This window comes from Tamandua tetradactyla, chromosome 5, assembly GCF_023851605.1.
Source record: "Tamandua tetradactyla isolate mTamTet1 chromosome 5, mTamTet1.pri, whole genome shotgun sequence".
In the NCBI taxonomy this organism is placed as follows: domain Eukaryota; kingdom Metazoa; phylum Chordata; class Mammalia; order Pilosa; family Myrmecophagidae; genus Tamandua; species Tamandua tetradactyla.
This window is the reverse complement of record NC_135331.1, coordinates 84,661,183-84,679,663: the sequence shown is the minus strand read 5'-3', so window position 1 is coordinate 84,679,663 and position 18,481 is coordinate 84,661,183. Positions and strand designations below refer to the sequence as shown.

Here is an 18,481-nt window from a genome sequence, read left to right as displayed (position 1 = left end):
TGCTTATAAAGCCCTGGGGCAGATGGCATGCTTTTCTTAAGGCTAAAGTAGACCATTCTGGTAGAATCAAAACTGGCAGGTTACATCCCCAGGGTCAGTGACCTCAACTTGTTCGTATAAACTAGCAATTCTGTATAGTTCTTAGGGCCATTCACCTAGTCTCAGAATTCCTCTACAAAAGCTTCTGTGACAGGACAATGGTGGTGGCAATGGCTTTATTGTCCTCCCAGGATAGTTAGCTCTTGTATCTTCTTTCTAATAGTGGGAAGATTTGTGAAGATAATATTCACTGGTGATAGCTCCATAGACCTAAATTAAAGGAAATCTGTACAGTAATTCTCATTAGTTCAATTTTTTGTTCTTTGTGGATTTGAATACATCTTTTTTTTATTGCGTACTCTGACTTTTCTCCTCCACCCCTCACCCCCTGCAGTGGCACTGCACATCTCTTTGAATTCTGGGGATCCCCAGCTCTAGAGATGTTAACAGACTTGGCCATAACTAGAAACCCTAACCTTCCTTCAGTTGTAGTTCTGAGTATGAGCTCGATACCTCAGTTATCTTTATCCTTGAGTGACAGACTGGACTTATTCCAAGTGTCAGACTTTGACTACAGATTTCTCACCATAATAAAAACAACAGACAAGTCTACATACGTCTGTTTGGTGCACATGCAGGTGGTTCACACCAGTTTAATTCTGACTCTGCAGGCTGGTTGTCAAGATTTATTTGCTGTACTACTAGCCACAAGTGATTGTCCCAGAGTTAGATGCCTTATCAGTGGTCACCCAGATTGTCATTGTCATTGTTTCTGGTGCAAAAACCAATACAGAACAAAATTTATATTTTGACTAGTGCATTTCCTAATATAACTTATGTGGACAGCTTAATTGAATATCATAATACTTGGAACCTTGAGTAGGGCATGAGATTTTGTAGGTTTGTCCAGAGTGCTTCCCCAATAAATCTCAGAGTGATTTAAGCAGTGAACAAAAAAGTATTTGCAAAGTCCCCTTGGAGGAATGGTGAGAAAGGGGGAAAATTCAACTTCTCCAAGTGGAGAATTCTTGATATTCTCCCAAGCAGTCGGGACAACCAAAGCACTAGGCTGAGCCCCCAATCTTGGGGTTTGTTCATAAGAAACTTAAACCCACAAAGGATAGGCTAAGCCTACTTAAAATTAGGCCTAAGTATCACCCCCAAGAGAACCTCTTTTGTTGCTCAGATGTGGCCTCTCCCTCTCAGCCACAGGACAAGCAAATTCACTGCCCTCCCCCTCTCTACATGGGACATGACTCCCAGGGGTGTGGACCTTCCTGGCAACATTGGACAGAAATCCTAGAATGAGCTGGGACTCACTATCAAGGGATTGAGAAAACTTTCTTGACCAAAAGGGGGAAGAGAGAAATGAGACAAAATAAAGCGTCAATGGCTGAGAGTTTCCAAACAGAGTCGAGAGGTTATCCTGGAGGTTATTCTTACGCATTAAGTAGATATTACCTGTTTAGTTAAGGTGTAATGGAGAGGCTGGAGGGAACTGCCTGAAAAATGTAGAGCTGTGCTCCAGAGCCACGTTTCTTGAAGATTATATAATGATATAGCTTTTGCAGTATGACTGTGTGGTTGTGAAAAACTTGTGTCTGATGCTCCTTTTATCTACCTTATCGACAGATGAGTAGAACGTATGGATTAATAAATAAATAATAGAGGGAACAAATGTTAAATTTAGTAGATTGAAATGCTAGTGATCAATGAAAGGGAGGGATAAGGGATATGGTATATATGAGTTTTTTTCTTTTTTCTTTTTATTTCTTAAATTGATGCAAATGTTCTGAGAAATGATCATGATGATGAATATACAACTATGTGATGATTTTGAGTTATTGATTATATAACAAGAATGGAATGATCATATGGTAAGAATGTTTGTGTTTGTATCTGCTTATGTTTCATAAAAAAATGAATATGTTGAAGAATACACAACTATATCATGATATTGTGAGCCATTGATTGTATACCAGGTATGGACTGTATGTTTGTGAAGATTTGCCAATAAAAATATTTTTTTAAAAAAAGCAATACCAAAGTATTCAAAAGCCCTTCTCAGGAATTTGGAATTTGGAATTTGGAAAATCACAAAAGGAGCTAAAGGGTGAGAGCTGTGATGTAAAGTCTTATTGAAAGCGTGATCCAGGATCAGCAGCACCAGCATCATCCAGAGCTTTTTAGGAAGGCAAAGTCTCAGGCCCCTCAATACCTTCTGAATCGGAATCTGCACTGATTCAGTCACTCTCCCAGGTGACTTCTAAACACACTATAGTTTGAGAAGCACCCATGTAGATAATGGCACCACAGCCAGGAAGGCCTTAGGTAAATTGAAAAAAAAAAAAAAAAAAAAACTAAACTAAAATTATGTGAACAATTAAGAAGTGATATCAGGAAGGTACTTTAATATCAAGGAAATAGTTTAATATCAGAAAATTTGATAATGAGATGACTAGATCCATGGACAGATAAAGAAAAATCACAATGACTGTCTAAAAGAAAAATTATTCGATAAAGTTTAAAACATAGGTATTATTTGAGAAACTCTAAGAAAAGTAGGAATAGAAAAGGACTCCTTAATTTGGTAAGGATGTCTACGAAAAAATTCACAATGCTTATTATACTTAACCAAGAAACCTCAGTGAACTTATTTTCACATTAGTTAACAGGCTTAGGATGCCCTCTGTTGTGGCTACTGTTGAACATTGTTTTGGAGGCCTCATCCCACCCAACAGGATGAGAAAAAGAAAAGTTATATTGATTGGAAGCAAAAAGTCAAAACTGTTATTTCCAGATGATAAAATAATGACAGCTTCTACAAAGTCAACCTACAGTATTAGAATTATATAAGAGAGTATGACAAAATTGCTGAATATAAGATGAACTTAAAGAAAGCAACACTGTTCCTCTATCCCAGCAAAAACCAACAAATTTTGATAGAAAAAAAGAAATTTCAGAATAGCAATAAAAAACCGTATAGATATCATTATAGCCTACCAAAAATGTACAAACCTCCCTGGACCAGGTAAATCCTGAAACCTAGAAGGCCCACCCTCTCCAGAACATCTGCTAATTCCATCTCCCTACCCCATATTCTTGACAGTCCCTTCCAACATGAAACAGTTGGAATGGGCATAGCCCAAATACCCTTTAGTGTGTGATAGAAAGATCAAAGGTAGTGGTGGAGTTATACAGAGAAAGTGAAGTTTAACAAACCAGTACAATTGCTGAATCATTATTTTGAACTTAACACTCTCACATTCCTCAGAAATGAGCAACTCTTTCAAAGCATCGTGAGCAGCACAGATTGTGCCGAGGATCTTTTAAGGGAGACAGAGGAAGATTTTACATCACAAGCCCCACAAAGCAGATCTCTGTGATTCTCCAGCCAGCTACCCAGTGGGTTCTTTCCCTGTGCTCTTCCTCCAGGCAGCTCTCAGTCTTCACCCTTGGCTCTTGAATAGTCGCAAACCTTCCCCTTGTGCTTCTAAATTTCTTTCTTTTTTTATGCAGAGCAATTTAATTTTGACTCAGAGCCTCCAAATGTGCGTATCCACATCCCTCAATTATGTGGACCACCCCAAAGTTAGAAGACTTGAAAATTACTGGAGACTTGGAACTATAGTATAAGCTGTTGTTCGTCTTTTCCATTTCACATTCAACCAAGAAAGCCCTGCCTGTCTAAAACACTAGTTCAATGCATAATAAGTGAAACAAGCCCTGTCGGGATACGAGTGTGGAATGTCTGAGAGTGGTGAGGTCACAGGACATCAGGACCTGTAGACTCCACTTCCAGCAGGTCACAAGGACCAGCTGTGCAACTTGTTAGACAGGTCAATTTAACTGTGTGCCAGTTTTCCCACCCACAGAATGAGAAAAACAAAATAAGTCCTATGTGTTTCACAAACTTGTCATAAGGTTCAAATGGAACTGTTTAGTTTAAAAAAATAACTTTATAGTCTTCTGTAATGTTTGACAAATGTTACAATGAGCATGTGTGGGTGGCAAAAGAGTATTTATGGTGTAATCTCATTTGTGTATAAAAATAAGAAAGTTGCACCCTTTCTGTAAAAAACAGGCAAGATAAACAAAAATTTGAAACCAATAGGTATTTATGCAGAGTAGCAAGGGAAGTGGGGTAGAAACAGGGTCTTTTCATCTATTTTCTGAAAACATTGGAATTTTTTTTAACTATGAGCTTATACTACTTTTATAATAAGCAATAGGCAGTACTACTACTAATACTAAAGATTGGATTAGCAGTTACCTTGGTTTCTTTCTGGTTCAGACACTGGGTGATTCTGCCCACCACATAGGAGGATAGAAGAACCCCAAGTCTGCTGGCTTCTTTTACATCAAGGACCTCTATTTGCCCAACAGGTAATTATTTACATCACAGTCAGGTGCATTATGATTTTGTAGTGAAATTCACAGGTAGTATGAGGGCTTAGAGTGGCTTTAAAAATCTGACCGTGTAACCTCTTTTGTTGCTCAGATGTGGCCTCTCTAAGCCAATTTGGCAGGTGAACTCACTTCCCTCCCGGCTATGTGAGACATGACTCCCAGGGATGTAAATCTCCCTGGCATTGTGGGTCCTGACTCCCAGGAATGAGCTGGGACCCAGCATCATGGGAATGAGAAAACTTTGTTGACCAAAAGGAGAAGAGAGAAATGAGACAAAATAAAGTTTCAGTGGCTGAGAGGTTATCCTGGAGGTTATTCTTATGCATTATATAAATATCCCTTTTTAGTTTATGGTGTATTGGAGCAGCTGGAGGGAAGTACCTGAAACTGTTGAGCTGGTAAACTTTTTTTTTTTTTTTGGGGGGGGGGTGCATGGTCCTGGAATAGAACCCGGGTCTCCAGCATGAAAGGCGAGCATTCTATCACTGAACCACCAGTGCATCCAGTAACTTTGATTCTTGAAGAGGACTGCATAATGATATAGCTTTTACAATGTGACCGTGTGATCATGATAACCTTGTGTCTGATGCTCCCTTTATCCAGGGTATGGACAGATGAGTAAAAAAGTATGGACAAAAAATAAATAATAGGGGGTTAAGGGTTAAAATAAATTGGCTAGATGAAAATACTAGTGGTCAATGAGAAGGCGGGGTAAGGGGTATGGTATGTATGAGTTTTTTTCTTTTTTCTTTTTGTTTGTTTTTCTGGAGTGATGCAAATGTTCTAAAAATGATCATAGTGATGAATACACAACTATTGATGTTGTGAGCCACTGATTGGACACCATGAATGGACTGTGTGTTTGTGAAGATTTGTCAATAAAAAAAAAAATTCCTTCCAGAGAACCGCGGGCAGCGGCGGCAGCGCAGGGGCGCCCAGGTGAGGTTTTTTTGGTTTCGGACCCCAGCGGCCGGTTGGTGAAATCCTTCCCGCGGCGTATCCTCGACAGCCACTGCTTGGCCGGAGAGAAAGGAGGGGATAAATCCAGCGCCCCCGCAGGCCGGCCGCACCATGCCGCCCCTCAGCCTGCACAGTCGCGGCGGCAACCCTGATAGAGTCTCCCTTACCCACTGTAGTACCCTGGGTGCAGGGCCTCGGTGGTACTCTTATGGCCCTCTCCCACACCCCGGAGATCCCAGGCGGGCGAAGGGATAGCCAGAGGGATCACAGTCTTCCAGCCAAGTTATTTTACTCTGATAACCGGCTGAATGTCACAGAGGAGCTCACTTCTAATGCTTAGACGAGGACACTCACCGTCCAATCCAGGCTGGCAGATGGCAAGCAGGTCACTTGGAGAGTCGTGCTGAGCAGCAGCTGCCTCTTCATGGAGATCCGAGGGGGTCTCTGGCCGAGGGGGCAAGGACAGCTTCGCAGTTCTGCTCGAGTTTGCCGAGGAGTAGCTCCACGTAGACCACATCTGTATTTGCTTCCACAAGGACTGAGAAAACAGAGCCGCCCTGCTCCGTGCCTTCAGCTTTTCCGGCTTTGGGATTGTGAGACCCGGGCACCCCCTTGTCCCCAAGACACCCGACGCTGGCTTCACGGCCTACACGTTTGAGAGGGACTCCCCGGCCGAGGAGGAGAAGTGGCGGTGCGGTACGTGGCCCCAGAGCTTCGCGGCTGTCTGGGGAGGTTGGCGCCGGCCTCCATTTAACGCTGCGCCCCAGGGAGACGCTGGGCCCCAGGCTGCGCTGGCCGGAAGCCGGATGGCAGACTCTTTCGGGCTTGTCAGCATGATGTAATTAGACAAATAAACGCACACTCCAAATTAGCAGTATCTTTTTTTTATTATTATTACATGTAGGCACCGGGAATCAAACCCGGGTCCTCTGGCATCACAGGCAAGCATTCCTGCCTGCTGAGCCACCGTGACCCGCCCAGCAGTGTATTTCTTAAAGTTTAATAATGTGTTTGTAATAGTAAAGTATTTGCTTTAATTCTAAATATTTATATTTTACTTTTTTATTGCAGGTTTAAGATAATTAAGATTATCCTTGTACTTTGAGGAGGAGCTTCTTATTTGAAGTATTTTGGAAATAGTCTTAGGCCTAAGGTCTCTTACCTTGGAAAGACAGGTGTTAACTCTCTCAAATCAGAATAAAAGTGATTGCCCCTCAAAAAAAAATCCTTCTAAATAAAAAAAAAAATCTGATACGGTGCTTCAGGAGCAGGGCTCCAATAACAAAGAATGTGCTCTGTTACATAGAGTGTTATCTGATACAGAGGGAACCTGGGTTGTGAATGAAGGTAAATTTCTTTAGGGGTTGGGTGGGAGGCTGAGAATGGGAGGATTTAACCTAATGGGAGAGAGAACTAGAACCAAAAAGAGTGGGTTAAGAAAGAGTCGTCACCATTACAGTGATTCATAAATTGCCTTGTAAAATTATTTTTACATGTAGCTTGTTTCTGTGTCCAAATAATAACAATAGTAGTAATTATAGACATTTCGGAGGTTAACTAGACCTGAATAAAAGTCTCATTTTATAGAACAATGGGGTCCAGTCCACTGTCATCAGGGAAGCCCTGAATAAAAAAACAGGACAGGCCTTGGCCACGGAGGGACCAGGCCCCACCTTCTGCAGCCTCACCTCCCCCACCCACCTTGCCACCAAATTGTCCCTCCAGAGAGATTCCAGTAGCTTTGAGTCTATCCTTCTGCCCCACCGGCATCGATTAGACACATGAAATGCAGAAAGTCTGGGTCACACACTTTATCAAGACATTCTCTACAAATTTAGAGAAATGACCTGAAGGGAATCGGGAAGGAAGGGGACATGAATCCACCCAGGGGTGATGAGGACCTAAGCCCTACAAGGATGAAGCACCCCTATATGTATGTCAAGATAAAAACAACTGTAAAATTTGTGCAAGCCTCCAAAAGTTCTGCGTTTTCCCATAATGATTATTTTGAAGATTTTTTTTTTAATTCTATTTATTTATTTTTTTTTTTTGCAAAAACTCGCTGGCTCCTAGTTTTGCTGGTGTCTTTGGCCAGCCAAGCTTGGCTCTGGTTCTCTATTGGGATGAGCAGAGAAGGCCAAGAGGAGAAGGGTAGAGCAGGACGTCAATGATTTGAAGAACATAAGATATAATAAAATAAAAACAACCACAAAGCTGCACCTGACTCAGATTGTCTGTCCTCCCGTCTCAGTTGGGGACAATGAGTCTCCCATGGTCACATGAGCCGGGGGCAGGAGGGCGGGGAAGCTGGATCCCAGGGCGCTACTTTCTCCTCTACACCACCCTAACGATGCACCTTCAGCCTTTCAAAGTAAGGCAGGAACCTGTTTTCCAGACAGCAAAGAAAGAAAAGACTTTGCCCGAAAAAGACGCGGTGAAGGTGAAGATCTGCGCCTGCGTCTCCACGTCGAGGAGGGTCACCCGCCCGGCCTCGTAGTCCAGCGCGACGCCCACCACGCGCGGGATCGCGCTCAGCTGCAGGTCGGTGCCCGCCGAGGTGCTGGCCCAGCACCGCTGGTGCGAGAACATGACCGCCCAGACGCCCTCCTCGGAGCTCAGGTCCATGTCCCCAGCCCTCCTCACAGCCTCCCTGACCACTCCCACCATGCAGCCGCCGCCATCTTCCAGCTGCACCTCCACCTGCCAGCTGTGACGGCCCGACGAGAAGCCCGGGGAACCCAACACTGCCGGGAGACCGTCGAAGCGCAGGGGGCTGTCGGGCAGGTTCTCCTTCTGCCGGGTGTACCTCACTGATTTCCTGTTCTCCGAAAGAACCAGACTCCGGCTGACGGTCTGAGGGTCCAGAGTGATGCCCTCTAGAGGGAGGAGAGAGCGGGCATCAAAAGAGCTAGCTGCAATTAAAAAAAAAAAAAAAATGCCCCTAGAGATGGTAACGAGGTGAGTGGGAGGCAGAAAGAGCACGGGTCTCGTTCAGCCTTGCCATTGGCCGGGCTTCTCTCAGCTCAGATTCCCCTTCTGTCTCATGAGGACGGAGGACGACAACTCTTCTACCTGACCGTGAGGTGGCGCTTTAAGACCTTGCTTCTCAAAGTGTGGTTCCGGACCAGTAGCATCTACCTCTCATTTTCTGGGAGCTTGTCAGAAACGCAGAACTTTGGGGCTCAATCGTAGACCTACTGAATCGGAACCTGCCGTCTAACAAGAGCCCCAGGTGGTTTGTCTGTATGTTAATTTGAAAAGGCCTAATGTAAGGATCTATATCAGAATGAGATGATACTTGAAGCAGTTTCTAAATTAAGAAGTAATTTAAAGCAAAAGCTATTTTTTGAAATTGTATAATTATCCAGTTCAAGAAAGAGTCTACCACAGTGCTGGGCATAAAACAAAGGCTTGATAGGTATTTTTGAATGGTAACATCTATACAAGTAACTAACATTAATTGAGCCCTACTATGTGCCAGATACTATCCTAAACTCTTTACATGTATTAATTCATTGAATCCTCACAGCTACTTATGGGATAGGTACTATTATTTTCCCCATTTTATATATGAAGAAACTGTGGCATCAAAAGCTTCAATAACTTGTCCACTATTTAGCAACTAGCGAGAGTTAGAACAGAGAACCCAAGCAACAGAGAACCCAATAACAGGGCCGAAGTTCGTGCATGAATGAATTACTGAATGGATGAATGAATGAACAACTCCCCATGCCCCCTGTTGTTTACCTGAATCTGTTTGCAGATGAAGCACCAACTTTTCTGAGGGAAGCAAAAATAGAAAGAGCTGTGAGTTACTTTTACAAGCATCCCCAAGGGTAGCGTGTCCTAGATACAGTGTGAGGACAGGGACAGGAGGAGGCTTCTGTGATGGTCTAATGGAAGAGAAGTGGCCCTTCCCTTCCTGGACAATCAGTCCAGTGTCAGGACACAGAATACCTATCCTTGGGGAGCAAAGATACTATAGGGGTACTGGAGTAACTTTCCAGAAACCTACAATCTCCAAATGAGTCCCTGGTGCAGATAAGTCCTGAAACCTACCCCAGCCTCTGCAGAACATCAGAGAGTGACAGCCCCTTCCGATATGAAAAATTTAGAATCGCCATAGCCCAAACACCCCTAAAGAGATGAATGGAAAGAGATGGTGGAGTTTTACAGAAAAGAAAGGATTTAACAAATGAAAATGAATGCTGAATCATTAAATTGATATCTCTTTTAGTCTCCAGTATTTTAGAACAGCTACAAGTAAAAACCTAAAATTGTAGAATTGTAACCCATTTCAAACTCTGAAATATGTTTTACAACTAATTGTGGTACTGTACTTTGAAATTTATAACTTTTTGTATATATGTTATTTTTCACAAAAAAAAGAAGGAAAAAAGTTGATTGTGATGATAAAAAAAATATTTAAGCCCTCTAACCTGGAGCAGTTAGAAGGAAAAATATGAGAGGATTGTATGGTAGCCCATGACAAACTCTGAAATCTGTCCTGTAACTACTTGTTGAAGAGTGCTTTCAAAACTATTGCTTTCTTATTTCTTTGGTTTGTATATATGTTATACTATACAATAAAAAAAAGTTAAAAAAAAAAAAAAAAGATACTATAGGGGATGGTCTGCCCCAAGTAGTGTGGGATCACCAAGGGAACACTTATCAGAGGGACGATATCTTGAGCCAGGTTTTGAAAGTGGGAAAACATGGAGGTTGGTGGAAAGCAGAAAGGCAGCTAACGGGAATGGAGAAAGCCGTGGCCCCTTCCCCTTTACCTGAGAACTTTCTCATCATCTCTGGGAGGGTGAGGATTTTCCTGTGGAGACTGAGGATCTTTTTGACAAGGTCAGAAGAAATGGCCTCTGGACTCACAAAAGTCTTCATTTCACATCTGCAGACAAGTTAGTAACCAGTTAGGTCCAAAGTCCAAAAATTAGGTTTGGGTAATACAGACCGAGTGAGGCCAAAATCAGACTACAGAACACTCTTGGGATCTGCAGTGAAAATTAGATTACATATCATCTCTTTACTTTTTCTAGAAATATACAGCTGCAAAAGCAAGAGGCATTTTATTTAGACCTAAGAGGAAGAGATAGCTGGACCTGTGGGGGTGGGGAGGAGCATAAGCCTCTAGGGGGCAGTATGGCACAAGTTGAAAAACTGCCTGAAACTTCTGATTTGTGTGGTTTTTTGTTTTTATTTTTTTATTTCTTCATATTTTTTTTACAAGGGAGAAGGGACTGAGGTGGGAAGAAAGAAAATATACATTATAGTGAAAAAGCTCCCAACTTTGGTCCCAGCCCATTTTGCTAGCCATTGGCTGGGTTACCTTGAATGAGCACTTCATCCTCTGGGATTGTTTCTCCAGGGACCTCTAGGGCCCTTTGGATCTGAATCTCCTAACACTCTTTGAAAAGCATGTTTAAACATTCATGTTTAGAGGTACCTCCTGATTTATGGGTACCTGGGTTAACTCTCTGCTCATGACTGGGAGCACAGCACAAGACAAGGTTCTCTTCTCAGTATATCATTATATCTCCTCTCATCCCAGGACAGACTGCTAATGCTGATAGCAAGGAGGAAAGGAAAGGGGCATATATATTTACAGTGCCTCCCAAATCCTGATAGCTGCTCTTTTATAGCAGCCTTTGAAAGATCTGAGGGAAAAAGGAGGGAGTTTAGTGGGAAAGATGAAAGGAAGGCAATTCTGGTCCTCCCAGGTTCCATATTTATTGTAGTTTATAGAAACTAATTCTAAACTATAGAATTTTATAGTTTAAATGCTGTTAGACACTGGCTTAAATACTAGCAACTTCGTAGTTTAAATAGATGTTCTAGGATCAGCCTAAAAGCATGATTATTATTTATAACCATTTCCAGGGGGAAATATCCCCCCCCATAGCAAATAATCAATATTTAAATTATTTGAACTTTTGCAAACAACACTTTAGTGAGTTTTGGCGTTTATGTGTGGGTAAATGACACCATGGGTATGTTAGCATGCTTTGGTTTTTCTGTGTAGTTGTCCTGGGATGGGTGGGGCCCACCGAGCACCCCCTTCAGTAGCATTTAAAGGAGGAGGAGCTGGGGAAGGGGCCTACCTGCTCTGGTTGACTCTGACATCCTACAAGAGAAAGAGAAGAGTATGAACTTTCTTGCCACATGTCCTTCCTCTCAGGGATCCTGCACATCCTTTCTTCTTTAAAATATCAGCTCAAACTCTCCTCCTCCAGCAAGTTCTACCTATTTAATTAACTTCTCCTCAGAGTGCTCTTTTACCATAATTTTCCTCACTATTCGGGATGCTGTGGTCAGTTCATTTGTGCTGGTTTCTCTGTCTCCACCTTATCCTGGGGGGTATGCTCTGCCTCCCACAATTAAGCTTGTGGAGATGAGAGACCAGACCTTGAGTTATCAGTGGGACCACATGATACCAAACAGTTGAGTGAAACTGGATAATATAATACTAATGTTAATCACAACAGCCATAATTCATTGCTTTCTTTCTGTGTTCCAGGGACACACTAAGCACTTTACATGGTTTATTTCTTATAATCTTTGTAACAACCCTATAAGAGAAGTTTTATCTTTACTTCCTTGTCTAGAGAGGTTAAGAAACTTGCCAGAGTCACACAGCTAGAAGGGCCATGACTCAATCCCAAGACTGACTCAAAAGCCCTTTACACGACCACAACGTATGGTTAGGGCTAGTCACCCAGCATTTCCGTCCCCATGTCCTCTCTGAGCCAAAGAAATCAGATAACCACCAGTCCCTCCTATTAGAAATAATCTTCAGTACCCTTTCCTCCTCTTTCCAGCATTTTCCAGGTCACAGCATGGTGTGCCCCGAAAATGGACATTCTGCCTCCCTCCCTGGGGAACTCCTGCTCGATCCCATGTAGTGGTGGGGTGTTGCTCACTTTTAGGAGCTCACTTGCTGGCTGCTGACATTTCTCGTCCAGCTCTTTGATGTGGGCTCCAAACCGAGCGATTTCCTCAGAGACCTTCCTGATGTATTCATCTCGCTCCTTCCAGATCTGACACTCCAACTCCTTCAGTCTGGCCAGCAGGAGGTGCTGCTGTTCCCCCAGCTCCCGCTGCAGACCCTCAAAAGCTACTTCCACCTGTTGCTTCTTGGTTTCCATCTGAGTCTGGGAGGGATAGAAAGACAGATATGGTTGGGGGGGGGGCTCACAGAACTGGCCTCCAAGAGGATCATCTATATGTTCAATATTAAGAAGGACAGGTGATGGGAAAGCTTTGCTAATGATAGTAGTGATGGTAGAACAAAGTTGTGAATGTAACTAAACACCACTGGATTGTATATTTTGAAAATGGTTAAAATGGGAAATTTTATGTTGTATATATGTAACCACAATAAAAACTTAAAAAAATAAAAACCCATAAAATTGTATACCCTGAAGACTGAACCCTAATATAAACTATAGACTATAGTTATTGATATAATAATATAATAATATTGATTCATCAGTGGCAACAAAAGTACCACCCTATTGTGGAAAGTTATTAGGGAAAGCCATGGAGGGTACAGGAACTCTGTATTTTGTGCATGATTTTTCTGTAAACCTATAACTACTCAAAAAGAAATTTAAAAAAAAATGGGTAAGGAGTAACTAGTTCCAAGATTTATTCCCAAATAATACTATGATAGAAGTAAATAGTCTCAGGATGAACTTACCAATGAGGAGGGTGATCTTACCTAGAGATTCTAGTAATAATGTCGCGGTATGCTCTCCAAGCCATACTGAATTAAAAAAAAATCCTTCCACATCACAATACCATCCTAACCCTATCATACCTTCCCTAGAGAAAAGCAGGCATGATTATGGTCATTTCTTAGAAAGTGAGGCCAAAGGAAGGTGTTGATTAGGATCAACATAACTTAGCAAAATAATACTTTGTAGCATTGATCCCAGCCTTGTCTCCATTTACAGGGTATATTTTGATGGGAATTGAGGGGTGCTGGAGAGATCCTCCTGTCCCCAAACTCTGCCTCCCTGGTCAAGGTACCAGAAATTTCCTCGCTTTGGATTTTCTCCTGCATAACTCTGTAGCATGAAAAAAGAAGTAGGTACATAGATAGGTAGATAGATATGATTCCCAGGGGTGTAAATCTCCCTGGCAATATGGAACAGAAATCCCAGGATGAGACGGGACTCGGCATCAAAGGATTGAGAAAACCTTCTTGACCAAAGAGGGAAATGAGATAAAATAAAGTTTCAGTGACTGAGAGATTACACACAGAGTTGAGAGGTTATCCTGGAGGTCATTCTTATGCATTATATAGATATCCCTTCTTAGTTTATGGCATATTGGAGTGACTGGAGGGAAGTACCTGAAACTGTTAAGCTGTGTTCCAGTAGCCTTGATTCTTGAAGACAATTGTATAAACACATAATGTTTACAGTGTGACTGTGTGATTATGAAAACCTTGTGTCTGATGCTCCTTTTATCCAGGATATGGACAGATGAGTAAAAAAATGAATAAAAAAATAATAGGGGGGACAAAGGGTAAAATAAATCAGGTAGATGGGAATACTAGTGGTAAACGAGAAGGAAGGGTAAGGTGTATGGTATGTATGAGTATTTTCTTTTTTTATTTATTTTTCTGGAGTGATGCAAATGTTCTAAAAAATGATCATGATGATGAATAAAAACTGTGTGATGATATTGTGAGCCATTGATTGTATATCCTGTATGGACTGCATGCATGTGAAGATTTCCCAATAAAAATACTTTTTAAAAGGATGTAGGGAAAAAAAAGGGTGGGTTCACGGTGATTCAGCAGGCAGAGTTCTCACCTGCCATTCAGGAGACCCAGGTTCGATTCCCAGTGCCTGCCCATGCAAAAAAACAAACAAACAAACAAAAAAACAGAGGTAGGAAGGATCCTGAAATATCATTAGCCTATTGTCCTCTGGGCTAGCCTTGTGGACCTCCAGCCCTGAGCTTCCCCTCCGAGGTGATGCTTTCTGGCAGGCAGACTGGGGTGAGAAGAGCAATGGCCTGGAATTCAAAAGCCTGGGATTCTAGTCATTTCATCATGAGCATGGACTTTCTGTGCGGCCTTGGGAACATCACCTCTAGACCTCAGCTTTCTGCTCTGTAAAAAAAAAAAGGCTGATATATGGATCTTGGACTAGAAGATGTCAGAACCACTTCTAGCTCTGCTGTTCTGGGATTCCACAATCTGGATTCCAAAAGCCTTCGTGCAGAGATAGGGAAGTGAATGAGAAGAGTCTGCCTGTTCTTTCCAGCCATGCAACAGACATCAGACAACCTCCCAGGCTCTGTCAAGAAAACTCCAGGAGGAGAAGGGGGCCAATGAACGGCCTTTACCAGGAGCGCTTGGAGCTTCTGGTCTTCTTGACACTTTATGTCCTCAATCTCATCTCTCTGCATGCTCAGAGATTCCAACCGACTCCTGAGACGTTCCTGTGAAGAGAATGGGCAGAAAGAGGCAGCTGAATTAATAATGCAACTCAGAAATTATCATCACCTACTACGGTCTGAGTACACTTTAATGCTGAGGATTTGAAGGGGCAAAAGGCCCAATCTTTGTCCCCAAAGAGATCACCATCTAGGAATGTGGTCAGTCACAAGAGATCAAGATACTAATAGACAAGGGCAAACACTGAGGTGTGCACACAGTGAGATAGAAACACGGTGGGGCGGGGGGCGAATGCAATTCTGCCCATACGTTTAAGGGAAGGCTTTTAGAAAGCAAAACACATTTAAACTAAGCCTTGAAAGATAAATTTCAACTAGACAAGGGAGGGAGAGGAGACCATTCTAGGAGGAAGGACATGCATATGGAAAGTATTAGAAGTAGGAAAGAGTAAGACAGGTCAGGAAACAGCAAGTACGACTCAGTCTGGCTGGGCACATGGTGCCTTGGGGAGGGAGGCTAAGAGAGCAGACAAGAAATGAAGGCAGGATCCTGACCACAAAGGGTATTTGAATAGCTTGCTAAAGACACTGGGCTTTCTTTGGGCACATCAGATCCATGAAAGGAACATATGAGCTTTGTGTTTTAGGAATATCTGCTTCACAGCAGATAGGAGGGTGCTGGGCAAGGGTGAAAATGGAGGTAGGGAACATGTTGGAAACTATGCAGTCTAGGTGAGAGATGGTGAGGGGATAAAGCAGAGTTAAACATGCAAGAGATATTTCTGAGGAACTCACTGCAAGACCTGGTAACTGAATGAAAAGAGCAGGAAGTGCTGTCAACACCAGAGAGGAGATTCTTATTAATGCTGGGCTACATGCTGTACCCCCCTTTCTCAAAAAGAAAGCAAGAGCATGTTTACAGGTCACCCTTTCCCTTTCCTCTCTTTCCCTGAATCTCAGCAGTTTATGATCTTGTCTCAGGTGGACCCTGGGAGACCAAGTTCAGCCTGCCCGTAGTCAGCAGGGCAATTCCTACTGTGTGGGGTGCTTCTAGTGAGTGAGCGGTCCACAAGGGCACCAACTGGGTTGGCTCCATCATGATGGAGTCCTCCAAAGGCTGGAGCTGAATTTCCACCTAAGACCATGCACTCTCACATAACCAAGTGGAGTCACAACCCCCTCCCTAATAGTGTCTTGAGAATCTCGGGATCCCCTGAGGCGGAAGCCTTGGCCCTCCATCCAGATTTCCACCCCATTCTCTGCGTCCATGTCAGGACACTGCGCTGACCCTAACAGGCCCTGGGTAAAGCCATACTTACCCTGTAGGGCTGAATGGTCTCTTCGAGGAGCCTTACGGAGTGGGCCTGGTGGCTGGGATTCTCCCTGCAGAACACACAGAGGAACTCCACATCATTCTCACAGAAGAAGTAAATCTTCTCGCCATGCTCCTCACAGTAAGTCTCTTCCAGAGGGCCCAGGGGCAAAGGAACTGTGAGCGATTCTGTCTGTACCTTCTCCTTGCAGAGTGGGCAGAGCAGGACCCTACTGGAGTGATGGGTCCCCATCTGGGAGGCTTGGGGCAGGCAGCGCCGGCAGAAGGTGTGTCCACAGGTGGCGGTCACCACATCCTCCAGGGATCCCAAGCAGGCAGGGCAGGCGGCCTCCTCAGGGACCATCTGCAGGGAGGGAGTTGAGGGCATCACAGGGCCTTCCCCAAGCCGTCCCTTCAGGCTTCAGCCTCCGTCCCAGTCCGACACAAATCCCCTTTCCCTGAAATTGAGTCACTTTTAAATGAGTCACCTAGGGAAAGGAAGAGGCCACGAGAGAAAGGCGCTGATGTCAGGACTGGGCAACCACCTGACTCCGCCTTCTGTGCCTCCCCAGGGTCCTCGGCCACTACCTATCAGCTGGGTAGGTCCAAACTCCAGGGATCTTGAATTACTCATCATTTCCCGGTGACCTGGTCTTTGCAGTGGCTTTGTCATGGCCCCTGCTCATTCCCTTCCTTTCCCTGGGGTGGGGAGAAGAGCATGAAGTCATAGAGAGATGGGGTTACCTGGAATCCTTCCCTTACCCGTAGTAGGATGGGGAGAATTGGAGAGGAGATACTTCCGATCAGATTGAGCAGGTAGGAGCCATAAACTCCAGGCAGTGGGGCACACCCACAGTGCCAAAGTCCAAGTGGAGTGGCAGGCAACTGACTTGTGGAGACTTAGGGAGGGGGTGGAGCGGGTAGCCAGGGGGCAGCTCTGTTCAGGTGCTCTGTTCATGGGTCAGCACCATGCAGCAATTGCTTGTGGAATCCCCTCCTCTGCCCTCCTATCCTTGATTCACCTTATTTCCCTGTACTGATCTTTCCTTTAGTCCTAACACCCCCCCCACCCGAACCCACCCCCACCCCCACTGAGCACCAGTATCCTCACTGGGGTTTGGGTGCCGCTGGATTTCAATTTTACTCAACTGCAGGTGGGAGAAGGCAAGAAACCATAAGGCAGTTGATTCATGTGGATAAACAAAGTTTAGAAAAACTGTCAGAAAAATAAATTTGATTATATTTATCTAGAGCTTAGTAATTTCATATTATTATAGCCAACTCTGGCAACAACTCTTTGCATTTTACAGAGAAGGCAATGTAAACTGAAAGGCTGATTTTCCCAAGGCCACAAAACTAGGAAACAGCAAGGCTGGGGACAACCCAAGTCTCCCCACTTCAAGCCCTGGGACCTTCCTGTACTGCAAGCCAAGAAGATGGTCAAATAGCCTGTGTCCTCCCCCCACTTGCCTAATGCCCTGCAGATGCAGAGGAAACTATGCTGTCTTCCATTTTCCTACTGAACCATCAGCCCGGCACCCTGTTTTCTCTCCCTTTTCACTCCAAGAACTGATTTTATCACCTTCTCTTCCCATCCTACCTGTCAGCCCTCCATCCCCAAGAATGCCAGTTCTGGAGCTCTGCTGTCTGAGCCACCAGCCACATATGGCTACTGAGCACTGAAATTTGGCAAGTCCACATTGAGATGTACCCTGGATTTCAAAGACTTAGCACAAATAAAAAAGACCGAAAATATCTCTTTAATATTTTTTAATTGATTACGTGTTGAAATGATATTATGGATATTTTGTATAAAATAAAATGCATCATTAAAATTGATTTCACCCATTTCTTTTTACTTTTTAAATGCGGCTGCTAGAAAATTTTAAATCTCATATGCGGCTCACATTACATTTCTATCGGCTGGCGCTGCTCTAGAGATGCACAGACCTCCCTGCAAATTATGGTCACCCCCACCTTCCTACTTGGGTAAACTTGGGCAAGCTAAATAACTTCATTTATAAAATGAAAATCCTACCAACACCTATGTTCTGGAGTAGACAAGAGGAATAAGTAAAACCCTACATTTAAATTGCTTATATCAGAATGAGGTATATAGTGGTCATAAATAAATGTTGGCCATTGCTACTTTCCTTTCTCCTTACCCACACAGGGCTGTGTACAACCAGGCACCGCAACCTTATCTAGGCCCCCACAGCCCCTGCCCGCTATGGGGCGAGCTCTGGGCAGGCTGATATCTCCAATCTCCCTGGAGACAGCTGGTCACATTGCAAGGAGGCTGGGGTGGCCCTCCCCACCTCTACCCCCAAAGAAGAAAGA

The 18,481-nt window shown here is 43.7% G+C and overlaps 1 protein-coding gene and 1 pseudogene across 1 annotated transcript; one reads left to right on the top strand and one right to left on the bottom strand.

Moving 5' to 3' along the window:
* The first annotated feature begins 5,294 nt into the window (after window positions 1-5,294).
* LOC143683191 (ornithine decarboxylase antizyme 1 pseudogene) lies at window positions 5,295-6,251 on the top strand (annotated as a pseudogene).
* Window positions 6,252-7,143: 892 nt separating this feature from the next.
* On the bottom strand, window positions 7,144-16,619 carry TRIM15 (tripartite motif containing 15). The gene is made up of 7 exons (XM_077161180.1): window positions 16,149-16,619; window positions 14,779-14,874; window positions 12,339-12,569; window positions 11,520-11,542; window positions 10,194-10,309; window positions 9,157-9,189; window positions 7,144-8,285 (listed from the first exon to the last, which is right to left on the bottom strand). Exons 1-7 carry the CDS (start codon window positions 16,527-16,529, stop codon window positions 7,768-7,770), a joined length of 1,398 nt encoding a protein of 465 aa, XP_077017295.1. The 5' UTR covers window positions 16,530-16,619; the 3' UTR covers window positions 7,144-7,767.
* Between the last annotated feature and the right edge of the window lie 1,862 nt (window positions 16,620-18,481).

Excerpts from the sequence above, each read along its gene's own strand:
- TRIM15 (XM_077161180.1), bottom strand. The coding sequence starts at position 16,529 with ATGCCCTCAACTCCCTCCCTGCAGATGGTCCCTGAGGAGGCCGCCTGC. Across the intron at positions 9,190-10,193 it reads GATGATGAGAAAGTTCTCAG|AAAAGTTGGTGCTTCATCTG; the intron begins GTAAAGGGGAAG and ends TGCTTCCCTCAG. Across the intron at positions 8,286-9,156 it reads TCATCTGCAAACAGATTCAG|AGGGCATCACTCTGGACCCT; the intron begins GTAAACAACAGG and ends TCCTCCCTCTAG.